We start from the raw sequence: 18,398 nt of genomic DNA on the forward strand, positions 1-18,398 counted from the left end.
GGATGAGGAGCAAAGAGGTTAGAAACACAAAATAGAAGGTTTGGAGCTCACATCGAAGGGAAACTGATGCATGATGGAAGGGGACATACATGTAATTCATTACACGAGCCATACGTGGATGCTATTTTGCATGATTCAAAATGTATGAGATAATTATGTTCTGTCATTATGCCACACTTATAAAAATTTTAAATGTTATTTTGGGTGTTTGGAAGACTATAAGTTTTTTCTATTTATATGTGCTATCTTTTATTGCTATTAAGGAAAAAACATTATCCGCCTTACCATGCTCACTACAGCAAAATGAGGGCTAGCAGCAAAAATAGCAGCACTTTTATAAATACAAGGGCATGGAGATGTCGGGCCTATTTCACTGTTTAGAAACACTACTATTTTCACCACCAACAACAAGATCGTTGCTCAGCCAGTGAAAATAGCAATAGAATTCTGTTGTTATAATGTTGTTGCTATTTTTGGTACTGAGCAGTGATGTCGTTACATGAAAAAAAAAGCTATGGCAGACTGGAGAGTCATCACAAGACTCTCTAGTCTCTGCACCCTCTCTTTTTTTTAATACAAAAATTAAATCTTGAAAACGAAATTAAAACTGGGAAGAATGAAAGTGAACAGAATATATTTTATATTGCTCGATTGGTAAGGCCTTTGGCCATGTACAAAAAAAGCAAGGAAGGTATGGCTAATCAGAATCTTCATTAGATTCCTCCAGCTTCGTCTTCATCTTTATCTTTACTTGCTTCTCTTGATTCAAGTTCATAGTCCAAATCTTTCTCTTCCTCTTCATCTTACATATATGTAAACAAGAGTAAGGTAAGTATAAAATAATAAAAGACAATATATAGATAAGAAAAGGGCTTACATGTTACTTACCTCATTAGCTTGAGTCCCCAAAATAGACTCGTTCAAACGCACACCTCACGTATGCATGCAAGCCCATAATTGCGGATGAGGGGCTCTATCTATACCCATAATCATACTCATATTTTGTTGGGTCATATCCAACAACCTCCCTCTACAAAAAGAAGAAGAATATATAATTAGTTAAAGAGAATAGTATAGTTTAAAACCAAATTAGATTAAATAAAGGAGAATAGTAAAATAGACACTTACAAAGCAAGCAATAAAGGAGGATTTTCCTCCCGAGCCAAAGTGCGACGCTCCTTACTTCCATAGTCTTGAAGCACTTGCCTGCTGCTTGTTGTTGAATTTAGCACCTAGATGATTCCTCACAAAGCTCTGCACATGCCTCCACTCCTCCTATGAGCAAACGCTTGGCTTCTGCACATTGTTCTCTCTTAATGTTTTCTCTCCTATATGAGAGGAGAAGCTTTATCCTCTTCTTCATCCAGCCATTCGAGAAGGCAAGGCCCAGGTGTGGAACAACAAACTTAGTCTCGAGCTTTATCCTCTTCTTCATCCAGCCATTCGAGAAGGCAAGGCCCAGGTGTGGAACAACAAACTTAGTCTCGAGCATATAGAAAAAAATTGTGTTGATAGCTCATCTTGTGCTTTCCACTTCTTAAAGAAGTTTGTGAACTCCAACTCATGACATGGCATGTAACTAATCTATCATGATGAGGATTGTAAGTTGATTCACCGACATGGTAACATGTGAAGCATCAATGACCAAAGTTTAAAGATAAGCCCCATCACTTATGTCTTGGCTTGAGCATGGATGGTGTTAAGACATTTGGCTTCAAGTCCACATCATGGTCTACTCGGCCTATTATATTGGTGAATTACAACCTCCCTCCATGGGTGGCAATCAAGAAAGTTCATAAGCAACTATACGATGGCAAACATGGATGTGTACCTCGAGCCTTTGATTGAGGAGCTTGAAACACTATGGCGAGGTATCAAAGTGTATAATGTCTTAAGGCCAATAAATAGACGTGATATAGAGGTGAAAGGAGTTTTGTTTTGGGACGATGCATGATTATCCTAGGTTCTCAGAGTGCTCAGGTACATACTTGAACTTTATAACTTTATAACTTTAAACTTGTCTTACTCTACCACTCAATCATCTCAATTATATAATAGGTTTGGAAACCTTTGGATATCATGCATGTTTGATTTGTGGACCATCACTTGTTTCAAAAAGATCCTCTACACTAAAGAAGGTGGTGTATAACAAACATCATTGATTTCTCTCTCATTCACATCCCAAGTATGTGCCACCACATGATGTCTCACCACTTGTGTAATGAGAGGTAGAGATTGGTTTGAGGCATGGAGAAGCACTCCAAATTCACCACCCGATGGGATGTCAAGACACTCAATCTTCTTTCGACTTCCATATTGGTGTGAGTTGAAGATTAATTGTCTCTTAGACCCCATGCATATCTTCAAGAATATGGTTACAAATATTTGGGACCATTTAATTGGTAAAAGAGATAACAAGGTTTAAGGGATAACTTACAAAATATTGGACTCCTTCAAAGTGCATGGCCAATTGTAGATGAGAGTGGTGACATGTTCCTACCAAAGGCATCATGGTGGGTATTAACCAAGAAGGAGCACAATGAGGTGAAAAGTGTGATTTCCTCTTTTTCAACGGGTGTAATGCATTCATTGAAGGGTGCCTTTACAAAGACCAAAAATAAAGAAGAGGTGCAATTATATGGCCTTAAGACACATGATTGGCACAAGATATTAAATATATTTAAATATTCTTTTATTCATTTTTTATTTATGGTACATAATTTGTAGGCTCATATACTAACTTTCATTTTTTTAATGTATAGTTTATTCTTCCAATAGCTATAGTTGGTTGTGGAGACAAGAAGGTGAGAGAGGCTATTTACAAAATGGGAAGCTTGGTGAGGTATGAATATTCTCTTTAATTCACTATCCAAGTTATATTTAATATTTGGTATTCTCATGCAATTACAAGCACAAGTTATGTATAATAAATAGCACACATGATTGTTATGTATGTAGGTACAAGTCCTTAAAGGAGATAAATCCTACATCCATTAAGATGTCTCGTCTCAATGCTATTAAGGCAATGTGTATGATCGAGAAAAACTAGAACAATTCTCACTAGCCAATTACATCTTGTGGTGGATTTGATTGATGAAGTGGCACTTTGTGGTGTTGTTTAGGTTCGATGGATATTTTTACTTCAAAAGTTCATGAAAACCTTAAAGAAATTTGTGAGACAAAGAGCAAGGCCAAAAGCAAGTATGGCAAAGAGATGGTTGATACAAGAGTCTCTTGTGTATATGTCAAAACATCTTTCCCAAATAGATCCTTCCATGCCACGATTGTGGAGCAATGAGGAGGATGAACGACTAATCACTAATGTGCTACAAGGAAAAGGAAGGCAACGAAGACCGGATGAAGCATTATGCCAAAAGCTGAATACATTCTACATTCTAAATAGTCATATCATGGAGAAGTGTATTGGGAGATACAAGGATGCAATCAATAGACGAAAGGATGAGAGAAGAGCTTTTAGAAGAGAAAATAGACATTTTTCATTTTCACCTGGCTTAGAACCTCTCCCAAATGTGATCAATATAGAATGGCTTCACAAGGGATTGATGGCATTAAAAAATGGAGAGATGATCACAAGAGAAGAGCATGAGTATCACGAGGATGTGACCCTCAAGAAAGTATATTCTTCATCTATCTCATGCTTTGATTATTATATACCTTGTTTAATGCACTATACTAAATATCATGCTTTTGTTTAATGTTAGTATAAACTATATAATGCAATATGGTTAGAGGGAAGGCACTTTTGCATAGAGCATGTGGATTCTTAAAAAAACATATTTGATTGTGGTGTGATGGCAACTTTTGATGAGCAAGAAAGTCAAGCTAGTAGACATGATACCAATGTCATAGAGGACAATCTTGAGTATTATGAAACTATTCAAGATATTCTTACAATTGGGTTTAGAGCATTTAGTCTATTCATCTTTGATGTCAAATGGTTCAAGGTGATATATAGAGGTGCTCAAGAAACCGTGAAGAAACATGTTTTTTTCAAATTGATTCACCAAGTTTTGAAATGATGAGAAAGATACTTTTTTACTACCTCAACACTGTCAATCATGGGTTAGGAACCCAACTAATCATTGGTAAATCTTGATGTAGTATAGTGAAAGTGTAATCCCTTGGCTTTGTGATTTTAGATTGTGTTTCATGCCGATTGAATTATCCAAAGTGGTGGTATGTTATACAAATTTTTCCTCGTTCAAAACATATCTTTTAAGATCACAGATGTTGGGGCCGAATCTCTAGATTAATAGCATGAAGAACATTAATCCAAAGAAGATGTTGCGTCACCTATCGATCATGACAATGCTTTATTGGATAATTATAGTTATATTGATATGAAACCCCATCTTTTCATTGTGCTTTTATTACATATAGAGATTGAAGAAGCAACACAAACGGATCTATTACAAGATGGGATAGATTCATGATCTTGATATTATTTATGTAATTATTTTCCTTCAAAAGTTTTCAACTATCTTTCTTTTTGTTTTTCGAATATGGCTTTAAGAGTTCCAAAGGATGTTTTTTTAAAACTATCATCATTTTTGTATGTATGTGACATATGATAACCTAATATTAATCTTCAACAACTCTCTAGAATTTTTTATAATAGTATAGTAGCGAAAGTTCACTACTGTTTTCGCTGCCAGCAGCAAAATTATAGAGTAGCAACCAGAGTGTGTGTGTTTGTGGTGAGTGTGTCTGCGGTTTAGCGGGTTGGAGGATCGTGGTGGCGGGCCAAGCTAGTGTGGGCAGACATGCCACTATATAAGCCCGGCAACGTGAACACTTATCGACATTTCTCTATGGTTGGGTGGTGACTAGAGCTTGGAGCCCTACTTGCGATGGCGGTGGCTACCACGATGTAACATTGGTATTAGAGGTGTATTTTGATTCGTCGAATGGCCTCTCTCCCACTTCTCATACGCGAATCGGCTTTGAAAAAGATAAGCCTTATCTCAATTTTTGCCTTTTCAATGCTTTTTTGCTCTGCAGTTTTGAATTGGGTGTGAGAAGAAGAAAATCATTTTATTTTATTTTATTTTCTCTCTCAGTTTTTCTCAAATTGTTTTTAAAAACTAGCTTTTGAAAACCAAACGAGGATAGCCCAGCTAGAGAGACGGAACATTGGACCTCTCTCTGTCTAATAATAAGGAAGAAGCATACAGCCCAGCCTTAGCATGGCAACATAGCCGCCACAAACAAAGGTGGACAATAGTCGCTACACGACGGGCAAGAACAACGGCGCCCAGCACAACAGCATGCAGGCCAGCGCAGAATAACAAACGAAGGGCGGGCGCATGGAGAGGAAGGCTAGTCATGGCTGCAGCTGCCGTTGTCAGCGTTGTTGTGCCGGAGAACTCCATTGTTGTTGGGAGGCTCGGATCTGCAGTGCCTGAATTCGGAGGGGAAGAAGCCATGGCAAATCGTTTTGGCTGTAACCTTTGTGTGTGTGGGAAAACACACCACAGTGCAAGAATTCGCGCATAGGAAAGCCAGCCCTAGCTCGCGGCGCAACACCAACACACACGGTGTGCAGCGAGGTCAACCGCCGAGCAGAAAAGGATAAGGAAGTGATTTTTATTTTATTAAAAAAAAAACAACACAAGACTAAAGTCATTCACGGAGAAGTTAATCAAGTTTTGTTTTTCGAGCCGGCGGGTTAGAGCCGCGGGTCAGAGATAAGCATGCTCATCTCTGAGACTCGAGCGGAGAAACGCTTTTGTCATAAGCTTCGTCGTCTCGGTCAAAAACATTACACGAGTATTCTCGTGCTTGGTTACAACATGCATCTTTGTGGTCGTTGCATTAGTCGGAATCACAAGATGGCCCATAGTGCATCAAGTGGACGCTCAATGATCAAGCAGAGTTCGAATACAATCAAAGGATTGTTTCCTTATGGGTTAAAAAGATTAGGTTGTTGGGGCTCAGTTTCCAAACCTAAATCGATTTGCCAAAGAATTAATTGCTTTGCAATTTGTCAGTGATCATGAAGGCGATCCATAAAGGCACAACGGTGCATTGGTAATTACCTCCAGTGTGTGTCCCAAGAATTTGAGATGATTGAAAAGCGAGTGTAACTCAACTTTTTTTTTTTACTCTAGGTGTGTGCAGTCACACAAGGCATGAGCTCTAGAACTTTCTAGTTTATGTGTGCGGAGTCACACACAAAGCTAGGCACATAAGGATGTTAGCTTCCATTGTTGGGATAATGCATATCAATCCATTGCCTATTTTTATCTTGCAATTTTAGGCCGTGATGTTGTAGCCTAGCCCATTGAGGCTTAGTGAATGTTGCACTTAAGAAAGTCAAGCCGGAGAGTCTGACAATGCTCATATGGTCCTAGATTCATGAGACGATCTTTTGGATGAGGACGTACTAAACAACCGAAATGTTGTGCTGCTTAGCAAAACCAAGTGTATTATGCTAGACCACACACATGCAAGTGCTTGTGCATGGTCCATAGAGATCAATTGTTCTAAGATTTGTAGTGATCTTAGGGTGAGGTCCGTAGTGATCTTTCAATTCAGAGTTTACCGAACCCTGAATGTTCATGATGTTAACGGTCTAATTGTTCAACGCAGCTTGTAATAGAGTACAGAGAGAGCTACTCTACCTACCTTTGGAGTATGTCATTGCTCCTTTCATTTGAAAGGATGGGAGTGTTCCTGAGAGGTCTTGCTCTAAAAGCTACCTTGTGGCTAGTCTTTAGACCTTCACTTGTTACTTGATATACTGGCTTGATCAATAGTTTATGTAGTGGGTCATTGGGACATTGTTGCATTGTTCTCATAAATACTCTAGATTGAGTATTTGAGGCTATGGAACTTGATATAGTTCTTAAAATTATAGCCATGTTGAAATTTGGAATAGACTCTGCATGGTTCGTGTAGTGCAAACACTCATAGGTGCATAGTCATCCATATGTTTGAGATTTTGTTTCTCAAGGAGAGGAAAAGAGTCCAGTTGTGTGTCACAATGAGCTTCATGCTCACTTGATGGTATGGGATATCAAGTGTTCATAAAGGTCATTGTGGTCTTGGTGGTACACAGAGGTTGACCCTTTGATTGGTTATACTAGTTTTGTAGTGATCAAGTGTTTGGACAAGATTGAGTTTGAGGCTCACTTAAAGCCTTTTGTTGAGAAGAAATCCAATGATAGAGTTTCGAGAAGCTCTGTGTAGCATAGCCATGATTAAATACTATTGTTGACAAAGTGGTTTCTAGTTTGAGAATGCTATAGAACCATTCGTGAGCAAGAAGACTAGTATAGTTGGATCATTGTGATATGTGGGGGACTTCCTATGACATTCAAGGAGTGTAATCTCGCATATATCCAACATTGGTGTTCATTTTTGGGCATGTGTTTGGCCTACCATACAATTATGGAATGACTTTCATAAATTAAAAGAGTAAATTCTTAGTTTGTTTAGGCTATTTAGTGTTGCAAAGGTCATGTCCTTGTAGAACCTACCAGTTGGCAAGGCACTAGAAAAATGAGTGGATATTACCACTATGTGATAGGGTTACTACGTGGTTAAGGTGAGAAGTACTTCACTCCAGACGAGAGCATAGTTATTTATTGTCATTGGATCCAACATAGTTTTATAAACCATGACTGTGTTTGTTAGAAAGAATTCTAAGCTGAACAGCTAAGCAAAGTATTCTAACATGTCTGACGAATTTAGGACTGAACATGGTGGTTCAAAAGTAAACTCAAGGTTTGAAGAATTAGAGGCAAACCACACTAGATTGGGTGTTAATTCGGAGTGATTACACAAATCTTGATCTTGATGCTAGTATGGAATGCCTAGTAGTTATCTTGATCGTTTTTAATACTTTGGCATGGTATTATTGTATGCGCATGCACTTTTCATCAATCATGGCCTTCCTTATTAGAAAGGTGTGCTAATCTAGAGTGATTAGTTGAGGTTTATATGAGAAGAAGAGTGAGTGCTAATTTGGAGTGATCAGACGAATCTCTTGGGTTATGTACTGAGACGGGGCGCTCACACAGAGGTGGACCCTTCATGCTCGCTTGACCTTGTGTCAATTAGGGGTGATAAATTTATCGGAAGAAAGTGATAGATTCATTTAACCGATATAGGTGTTGACTTCAAACGAGCTCAAATTTTATGGAAAGTCACAAACCTTAGGTGCTTGTTATTCTAGATAAAGCAGTACTTAACGAAAATATATGTTGTGTGTCATGCTTTCCTTGTGGTAGTACTTAGGAAAGCTACAGAGGTAGATGACCATATGGTCTACACATAGACACTTGTTTACAACTTTCTAAACCATTTTTTTGCGGATAAAAACTCTTCTTGAAGTGAAAAGTAAAAAGTCAACATTTGACCAACTAATAAGATGTGAAAACATCTATGTTTGAAAGGCTCTTTATCAAACATCTCTACAAACTACATGGCCTGCCCGCCGCAGATATAGTGTTGGGAAGAGATAGAAAGTTTGATAGTCATCTTTGACAGAAAATATTCAAAGGTTATCACTCTAAGTAAGAGTGAAATCAACCATCCATAGATTCATGGTGGTCAAACTAAAAACTCAACAAGGTTCTAGAGCATATGCTTGTGCATATATGAATAATCTAGTGGAGAGGAGTACCTTTCACCTTTGAAATCTGTTTTTTGTTGTTCATGACTAGATTTTCTCCATTTACGTTGTTTTATGGACTCTAGTCTAGATCTTCTATGGCCATAGAGCTATGCAAGGACAAGAGTCAACAAGTTAGTAGCATAGTCTACAAATGTTTAGTAGCGTAGTCTATAAATGGTTGGTAGCGTAGTCTACAAACTTGAGTTGTAGAGAGATCTCGAGTACACCTAGCTTTTCATGTTAGTGGCATGTGAAAACAATGTAGCACCAAGACAATGTAGTTTGTCTTAAAGTTGTAGTTGAGTCCTTGGTGTTATCACACTTCCACATGAACCAAGGAGAATTCTTACGTTCAAAGACCCGAACACGAGGTGTACTATGTATCAATGAGAAATTGTTAAGTGGATGGATAGGTCAGAAAAGGTCTCAAGTGAAAACAACTATATATTCTTACCAACAACTTTTCCTAGTTTATTTTTGCAGATGAAAAGTCTTAGAGGGGGGGAGGGGGGTAATGTCACGTAGCCTATAAACGGCATGCATGAGTCGCCCATTAGTGATGGGTAGAGCTCAACCGGACATGGAGTCCACACACCGAAGTGCATGTGGGTGTCTAGGGTTCAAGGGTGAGGTGCTCGGGTCGTCGGAGGAACGTGGGTGGCCAGACTACTGTGGGCAGGTAGGCCACTATATAAGCCCGACAATGTGGACACTTATCCACATTCCTCTAGGCCTGGGTGTGGTGACTAGAGCTCGGAGCCCTCCTTGGTGTTGTTTTGGCGATGGCAGTGTGGCTACCACGATGTAACATTTTGACTAAGGTTCCTAATGCAAAAAACTCAAAATACCATAGAATTAAAGAAATCTCAAAATAATTATCCTCGTGGCTTGATTCTTCATGCTCCAAGTGTGATCCATGCTTCGAAAGCTCCCATGACACCAAAAAACAACATTAAAAACACCAAATTAGTACTCAAAGTTGGTGGATTTGCACTCCAATGGGTCCAACTCATGGATTGTAATAACAAATGATGTAAGGGAACCATGTTAAGGAATAACATGGTACACAAGAGAAAAGAGAAGAGAAAGATGCATGCAAGAGTCGAATCCGGTGAGTAGCACTTGGCCAACCCTATAAGGGTTAACTCCTCAATGTGAAGCCGCTAGGGGCTCACTCGATACTCTCCTTGTGTCACCCAAGAAGAGATCCGATGCTAGATAGAGAGAAAGAGGGAATGAGCTATGGAGAGCTCAACCTCTACCTCATGCCACTAGTATGCAAATAATACAAGGAGAAGGTAGAGAAGGAGAGAGAGGAGAGCACTACTATTCCTACTCACATACACTAACAATCAAAGAAAGCAAGCAACCATAAGCTCAAATGAGAGAAAGAGAGAGAAGGCAAACTCAAGTGAGACAAATGGGATTGTCCCTTTTCATATTTCATAAAATGTCTTATATACATGGGCTCATATTTACAATGTTCGGCCACCCAATTACAAGTGGGGGCCCAAAACTAGTCTTCCTAGTTTTACTAGCTCTATGTACATCAATTCCTCAAATGACCGGCACGTTACACATGCCGTAAGCTCGGTCATCCCATGTCTCATATACAATCAGCACATTGCATGGTTACAAAAAGATAAGTTACAAAAGGGGCGTAGTAGCTGTGCGAAAGGTCATGTTAACTGGAGTGGTCAACAAACCCCCCCTCCCTAAAGCAGGTCTGTCCTCGGAATTGACCGGATCTATCTGTAATAGATGGAGTAGGTGCAGATGAAATCTCGGTGTGCGAGATAGGAGTAGGAGGGGCTCGATGGAAGACTTGGCTAGTCCAAAAAGTGGTCTCCATCATGTCTTCAAAAGTTTGAAGTCGCCACAAGCGGGCATCCACATAACTCGCTCATAATAACTGAAGAGCTACTTGTGGGTGGGCCCTTTATTGATGTCGAAAGCGAGACCTTGGGCGCCTTCAAAGTAATGGTTCCAGTCCGGAAATGACTCTAGCAACATGATGGGATAAGATTGAAGAACCAAATGGTGGTGATCACAGTTAGGTCGCGGACATGGTCATAGCGGCGGATAAACTCGTGGAAGCACCGGACCATATTCTCTTATGTGCAGGAATGCTGCGCGGACAGGGGAGCGAACCATGGAAAGTTGAACTTTATCTTCGGGTTCTTGTGATGCTCTACATGAAACACACTCCATGCCCATTGTCGAGACAAATGGGGAGGTAGTCGGGGGCTGATCCTCAATGTGTGTGGCGTGTTGCAATAGGTCTCCCAAATAAACGGTTTGGCGAGGAATGGATGCTGCCAGGCCGGCTACTTGCCCATAAGATCGAATGTTATGGGGCGAGCAGTGGATGCTGCCAGGCCGGCTACTTGCCCATAAGATCTAATGTTATGGGGTGAGCAGTGGGTGTGGCAAGTGGCCGTTGTATCACCCTGTGTCGTGGGTTTGGGTTGGGTGGTCACGCCACCATTAATGGCACTTCATATCGATACGGGCAAAGGAAGTTGATGTCGAGGCGATCGGTGACACGGGTAAGTGGCTCAGCCTAGCTAGAGTTGGCAATCGAGTAGGATGGCTATAGCCTGCTCGAACTTTGTGTGGTCTAAGGGATCGCGCCAGTTTAGGGGGTTGAGTAAAGGGTTGACCTCCTCACGCTCAAGTGGGGGCGACGACAGGATCTCCCCTTCTTCTTCAGGGGTTTGGGTGGATGTTTGCTGAGCTGGTGTGATCGGGGTGGAGGAGTTACTGATTGTGAGGGTCTGGTGGTGAGGCTATCACATCGAGAAGTGGTGGGGGTTTAGCAAATGCAGAGGGAATATCTCGTAATGTTGTGTGCATTCCTAATTGAAGGGATAAGAGAGTTGGTGATGGGAGTGGGTGATGGGGGTGGGTGGGAAAATGAAGGGGGGGAGATGAAGATGGTGAATGAAAAAGAGGAAGTGTAGAGGTGCCAGAGGGGGGTGGTGATGGTGGGGGTTGGCTATTAGGAGGTGCGGAGTATGAAATGGGTGGGGAAGGGGAGGTGGGGGAGAAGAAGTTATGGGGGGTGGAGGTGGCAAGCTGCCCTGCCACATCATCACCTCTATTGTTGTCGGCGGAGCGGCTGGGCAGCAGGATTGGCTTTAGTAGCATCTTGGGACTATGCTCATGAAAGAATTTGACCTCTGTCGACAACCTCATCAGTAGAGAACTCCCATGGGAATGCGACATGGTGGGTATCATCAAACTAGCAAATGCGAGTGGATACCATCACCTCGATACATAGAGTATGGTGAGAGGGGGTCAGTCTGAAGAGAAAGATATGCATTGTTAAGTACATACCACCCGACTGTCTGTAGATACTAGGACTATAACAAGTGTTTGGCCAAGCATGCCAATAAAAATTACTAGTTAGAAAGAAGCTTTTGGCTAGCTAAAAGTCACCAAATAGTCCAAAAGAGGAAACTTTCAAAACCATATATATATATATTAACTTACTCTGAAGCTTATAAAAAATTATATTGAATTTTAAGATACATCCAACAAAGTAAAACAACATGATTTAATTATTTACATACCATAGTAAATGTTGATACATCCAAAGTAACGCAACATGATTTAACCATTAACACACCATGTAGTAAATGTTGATAATGGAGTGACTAGTAGATAAATGAACTAGCTAGGCACTACGGTGTAGAGAATTGCATAATTACATGCTTTGAAAAGTACCAATATGCTAATCACATCATTTCAATCCATGATTAATTACGTAAATGTATGAAAAACAGTGTTTTCTTAAGGGAGATTAAGAGGAAATTTTATTGAGCCACAAAAAATGACACAAAATTTATACCAATTTTAAAACATTGAGAATAGAGTGAATCAATGTCTTCTCAAACTATTGTGTAACGATTGAAAAGAGTGATCTATTTGTGGATGTACTTTGTCAAGAATCACACGTTTTAAAAGAAAATGGAGCATGAAATCTACATAAGTATTAAAAAACTAATGTGATTCTAAATTAGATAGTTATAACTCTTTATGAGTATTATATTATTAGAAAAATAAATATGAATTAGCTACACCCTCTCTCAAATGTTGACATGTACGAGCTATGTACAAGAGCTATGTACAAGTTCAAAGTATGTGATTAAACCTTTTTTTTTTAAATTTGAGCTCGAATCAAATCTTTTTGGAATTGGGCCAAGGGAATTGATAAATTCTTGTTTCAAGATCGAGGAGAAATGAAAGACAACCTTAACTGGAAGTAAGTTAACCATGCGAACAAATTTGCTTTGAGTATTGGAGATTGAGAGTGACAAAATGTGGGGCCAAAACATGCATGCTAAGTGAGAGGTGGGAAAGGGCCCCTAAGCCATGGATATTGAAAGGTTATTGTGAATTGGTGGCAATAGTTCTTAGGGGTCGATGAGAAAGGTCATGAGTGTAAATATTTAAAGTTTTGTGAGCCACTTGTTGGTGTGTTCTACCTAAACTAGTAGGACTCTAAGGTCAAAGTGCCACCCGGGATGGACCATGATCCTTTAACCTTACTACGGAACGGATCTTGAAAGCCTTCGAATGGAAACTTGTACATTTTTTTGGGTGGGGTGTGTGTATGTGTGTGTGTGTGTGTGTGTGTGTGTGTGTTTGTGTGTATCGAGGAGTATTCGTTGCATTAGCTTGAAGACTTTACGAAGTTAGAACTTCTTTTCTTCTCTTCTCTTCTCTTTTCTATATTATCTTCTCTATATCTCTATATTATCTTAAGAAAGAGTTTCACAAAGCTGCCATGTGACAAGAATTTGGAGGTTGGAGAAGGAGAGGAGAAGGTTTGAAAAAGTTTGGATAGAATTTGAATTTGGATTCTCAATAGAAGTGAGAAGCAGGGGTTGTCCCCCACTAGTAATAATAATAGATAGGAGAGAAAGAAAAGGGAAAGGCATCGTGCTTACCTACGAGTTTAGAGTTCCAAGGGCCATCTTGAAGCCGACAGATGCATACGGGTGGTATTCTTCGAAATCAGCAAAGAAGACAAACACGCATTTGCTCAAACTTCAAAATGTTCAACTTCCAAGATATCGGAATGGTATGTACTACGGGAGAAATGGAAATGAAAGATAGCTCTTAATAAATAAAGGTTCTGGATTCTGTTAATATCTTCAAAGACACCTTTGCTCGTCGAGATAAGTTTGGTTCAATGGATCAAACTCCTAGGAGATTGGGACAGCTCGCATGCATCCGCCATTGCTGCACACACACTACACACGGGTGCATAAGAGATTGAAGAGAAGACACTCAAGCTCTTCTATAAAATCCCAACCTTCTGGCTTTTGCTGATCAAGTGGCAGCTTCTCCTACGTTACTCCGCTTAATTAATTAGTAGAGCAATTAGCATAATTTACTCTGTTAGTAGCTTGCACTCCACCTTATTACAGAGCATATCGACTAGCTGCTTTACGCGCACTAGTTAGCCACCCCATCACTTGTTTAACGTTTATTTAAACCCTATGGCTCCGGCTATCTCTGTGCATGTGGATTCCGACGACGACACCGAGCAATTTATTGACGTACTGCAGCGAGGTTTTGAGATTTCCGACGGAAGGCTCCGTTTCAACGGGCGGCCGTTTTTGTCGCACGTTCCACACAATGTCCACCTCTCCCCTTATACGTCTGTCCCTCTCCGGAGTCCACTTACCGGCAGTTTGACACTCAAGTCCAACGGTGTTTTCTTAGGTTTCACCACTTGTCATGAAGCAAGCCGCCATGTAGTCTCCGTAGGAAAGCTCAAAGGCATCCGTTTCACCAGTTTATTTAGATTTAAGCTATGGTGGACAACTCAATGGGTAGGAGATAGAGGCTCCGACCTAGAAACCGAAACTCAAATGCTTTTGCTTGATACTAAAAGCAAAGCTGCAGCAGATGGGTGTATAGGGTACCCTTACGTGTTAATATTACCCATTTATGAAGGCCCATTTAGAGCCTCCCTCCAAGCCGGCAAAGATGATCATGTTGATTTGTGTGTGGAGAGTGGGTGTAGCTCAGTTTGTAAGTCTTGTTTTAAAAGCTGTGTTTATTTGCATGCTGGCCATGACCCTTTCTTACTTGTTAAAGATGCAGTAAAAGCCATTAGAGCGCACCTAGGAACCTTTAGACATTTGGATGAAAAGACCCCCCCTGCCATAATTGATAGATTTGGGTGGTGTACTTGGGATGCAATCCACTCGACTGTAAACCCGGCACGTGTGTGGGCTGGCGTGAAGAGCCTTGTAGAAGGGGATGCCCCCCCAAAGTTTTTGATACTTGATGATGGTTGGCAATCAATTGGATATGATTATTATGAAGATGACCCATCACAAGATTCTACAAAGCAAATCAATGAAGGTAATGAAACGTGGTGCCGGCTAACGAGCTTTCATGAGAATAGCAAATTCAGAGATTATGCAGCAGGCACTCTAATTACACCCTCTAAAAGGCACAATTGCAGTAATCGTGATGAGATTAAGCATGCACATTACAACTATTACGAAGTTGAAGATGACGTGGCCGATGAGACACATGGGATGGGTGCTTTCATTCTTGATTTGAAGAGTGAGTTTGAGCTTTTGGAGGATGTGTACGCGTGGCATGCTGTGAGTGGCTATTGGGGTGGGGTTCTCCCGGGGGTTCCTGACTCATGCAATGCAAAGCTTGTGGAGGCCGAGTTGGCCCTTGGAGTGTCGAGTACAATGCAAGATCCAACCCTTGACAAGCTTGTCACCAACACCATAGGGCTCGTGCCACCGCAGCGTGCTCATAGATTCTATGACCGGTTCCATGCTTACCTGGAAAAGAGTGGTATTACCGGAGTGAAGCTAGATGCATTAAATGTAAGTATATAATCTTGCACATACATTAATTAATTTACTTTAAGGTAAACATTTTTCAAGGCTGAACATTCATATGCTGGAGTGATCCACTAGACATTTTCAAGGATGAAATTCATTAATTACATTTATAAAATCTTATCTTTTCATAGTATGTGCGGTTTTATGGTAGGTGTTGGAGATGTTGGGTGAAAAGTATGGTGGGCGACTACAGTTGGCCAAGGCTTACTATGACGCTGTGAGCTCATCTATGAGAAAGAATTTTGGAGGAAACAGAGTTCTAGCTAGCATGGAACATTGCAATGACTTCATGCTCCTTGGGACGGATCAGATTGCACTTGGTCGAGTGGGTAAGAACCAACAAACCGTGGCCTTGTACTGCTTGTAATCAATGCGCAAATGCACTTGTATATCTACAACATGATTAGTTTACAAAATCAATAGTTATACAGCTAGAGTCCCCATGGCCTTCTTATATAGTATGTTCTTAAGAGCCTTTAAGAGTGGTGTACTTATATTTAGGCTTTGAGCATTTTAATCACACAAAGCATAAGTAAAGAATTCCTTGAACTGCCAAGCTACTAATTGATCTTGATTTAGATTATTTACTGAATGTAGGAGACAATTTTGTGTGTGATGATGCAAATGGAGACCCATGGACATGGCGACAAGGGGTTCATTTAGTGCAATGTGCTTACAACAGCCTTTGGATGGGGCAGTTCATCCATCCAGACTGGGGCATGTTCAAATCCAAGCACGTGACCGCTACCTTTCATGCAGCCGCACGTGCCATCTCGGGTGGCCCTATCTACGTAAGTGACATGCCTGGAGAGCATGACTTGGAGCTTCTAAGGAAATTGGTCCTTGCGGACGGGACCATTCTGCGTTGTAGCAGCTTTGCTATGCCCACCCTGGACTGTCTATTCCATGATCCTTTACAAGACGAAGAAACAGTCTTGAAAATATGGAACCTCAATAAGGTAAAAGAAAATAGTACTTCTTTTTCTAAATTATATTTTTAAGAATGTATTTATATTTGATGCAGGGTGGGTGACAAACAAGCCCTGCAGCTGTTGGCTTATCTTTCTTTCTTTTTTTGGGGTGTGGGGTGGGGTTAACTTTTTTAATTGATTCAATAGTATACTTGGTTTTCTAAGGGCCATGCACGCACTCTCTCTCTCTCTCTCTCTCTATACACCCGAGCTGGGATGAAACGTAGTAACGATCATTGATCTGTTAATTGCACTAGTGTGGAGGTGTAGTTGGAGTCTTCAATTGTCAAGGAGGTGGTTGGAGCAAAGAAGAAAGACAAATGTGTGCAGCGTCGGAAGAATGGCATGATCAGGCATGTGAGAGCGTTGTAAGAGCAGGCGATGTCATGTGGAATGAGGCGGATGAGCTGCTTATCGACGCCCAATATAGCGCCTTTGCAGTTTATTGTCATAGCTCTAGTCACGTAGCAATACTGAAAGGTATCCATGCATGCCTCCATGTGGAGCTTCATCCTCTCGAGTTTGACCTCTACACAATTGTGCCACTAATAATTACGAGGGTGTCGAACGTTCAGTTTGCTGCTCTTGGCTTGCTCAACATGTTGAATACAGGTGGTGCTGTGCAACATGTGACTTGTGTTGAGAATGGTACTCACGTTCAGGTGGATCTACGTGGCAGTGGTACTTTCATCGGTTATGCATCTGCAACCCCCATTCTTGTTAATCTTGAGGCTCATCCTACTCTCTTTAGCTTCTTGGCCTCTAATGGTCATATCCTAGTTGACATTCCTTGGATCCCCCCTCACGGCACGTGTACTTTGACCTTTCAATTTGGCGTCATTTAGCCCCATTGCACGGTACCCCTCCCTACAAATTGCTCTACCATTGTCAATATATATATTGTATTTACAACTCTTACTTCTTCAAAGAATTCCATAACTTATTAGGCTTATTAGCTAGCATCTAAAATGTACATATATATAGAGCTTGAGGGGCCTCCACACCTCATTGTAATTTCAATAGTTCTTCAATCTCATTCATGGGTGCTCTCTTGCTTGATGCTTTCTTGCAAATTACAAGCTTTTCACTTGGATTTATAAACTTGTATAAATTGTCTTTTCATAAAATTTAGTTTGGAGTTTTATGACAAATAGTTAATAGCAATGCATATCCCAAAACTCATCTAATTAGGAAATTCATACAATTATGCCAAAGCTCAAGTCTTAAGTGTTAGCTACTTTTAGTATTTATAATGCCTTTTACAACTTTCTCTACTTGTTTTGTGTGATTTAGTTTTCAAAGCTAAAGACACCAAAGAGCTTAAGAATTTGTTTAGTTTGAATAATTCACCATTTTGAGAGCATAGGGACTCTCTCTCTCTCTCTCTCTCTCTCTCTCTCTCTCTCTCTCTCTCTCACACACACACACACACACACACACACACACACATTCATACGTGATGTTAAACTTGGTTGGGAAAAATGTTACATAATGTCCACCCTTTAGTTGTACGGGGACGCTCGGATGCTCGTGTGTCATCCTAGTGAATTGGTATCATGGGTGACCCCGCATTAAATACTGGTTACCTAGTGTTTTACATATTATTTTATGTGCGAATGTGCACAATATTATTTTATGTGCACAAGTAGTTATGTATAATATGCCCCCATTAGTATTTATCATTGGCCAAAGGTTTTGTCATGTGTAAACCTTAAAAACTTTAGACAAGGTTATTTATATGCAAACCAAAAGCTCAAAAGTGGAAAAGGTGCTATTATTGGCTCCAAAGGGCTAAAAATATGAATCGGACATAAATAACGCATGTGGGAGGAGGAGGAGCCACACATGTCGAGGAGGAGATTGCACCAATGGTTGTGTCTTGTGTGGTGAAGTAGTTTT

At 40.5% G+C, this 18,398-nt stretch overlaps 1 protein-coding gene across 2 annotated transcripts; it reads left to right on the forward strand.

Annotated features, from left to right (window-relative positions):
- Positions 1–13,983: 13,983 nt before the first annotated feature.
- On the forward strand, positions 13,984–17,535 carry LOC147603807 (putative galactinol--sucrose galactosyltransferase 5). 2 transcript variants are annotated; one of them, XM_086795863.1, is made up of 4 exons: positions 13,984–15,510; positions 15,680–15,857; positions 16,126–16,487; positions 16,757–17,535. In XM_086795863.1, exons 1-4 carry the CDS (start codon positions 14,152–14,154, stop codon positions 17,342–17,344), a joined length of 2,487 nt encoding a protein of 828 aa, XP_086651989.1. In that variant the 5' UTR covers positions 13,984–14,151; the 3' UTR covers positions 17,345–17,535. The 2 variants fall into 2 exon arrangements, with proteins under 2 accessions (XP_086651989.1, XP_086651988.1); XM_086795862.1 differs by having other exon boundaries at positions 13,990–15,510; positions 16,108–16,487.
- Positions 17,536–18,398: the final 863 nt, after the last annotated feature.

Source organism: Cibotium barometz, chromosome 63 (assembly GCF_041138505.1).
Source record: "Cibotium barometz isolate CiBa-2024 chromosome 63, ASM4113850v1, whole genome shotgun sequence".
NCBI classification, from domain to species: domain Eukaryota; kingdom Viridiplantae; phylum Streptophyta; class Polypodiopsida; order Cyatheales; family Cibotiaceae; genus Cibotium; species Cibotium barometz.

Coding starts and splice junctions, on each gene's coding strand:
- LOC147603807 (XM_086795862.1), top strand. CDS start 14,152: ATGGCTCCGGCTATCTCTGTGCATGTGGATTCCGACGACGACACCGAG. Junction 15,511..15,679: donor TGAAGCTAGATGCATTAAAT/GTAAGTATATAA, acceptor GTTTTATGGTAG/GTGTTGGAGATGTTGGGTGA. Junction 15,858..16,107: donor GATTGCACTTGGTCGAGTGG/GTAAGAACCAAC, acceptor ATCTTGATTTAG/ATTATTTACTGAATGTAGGA.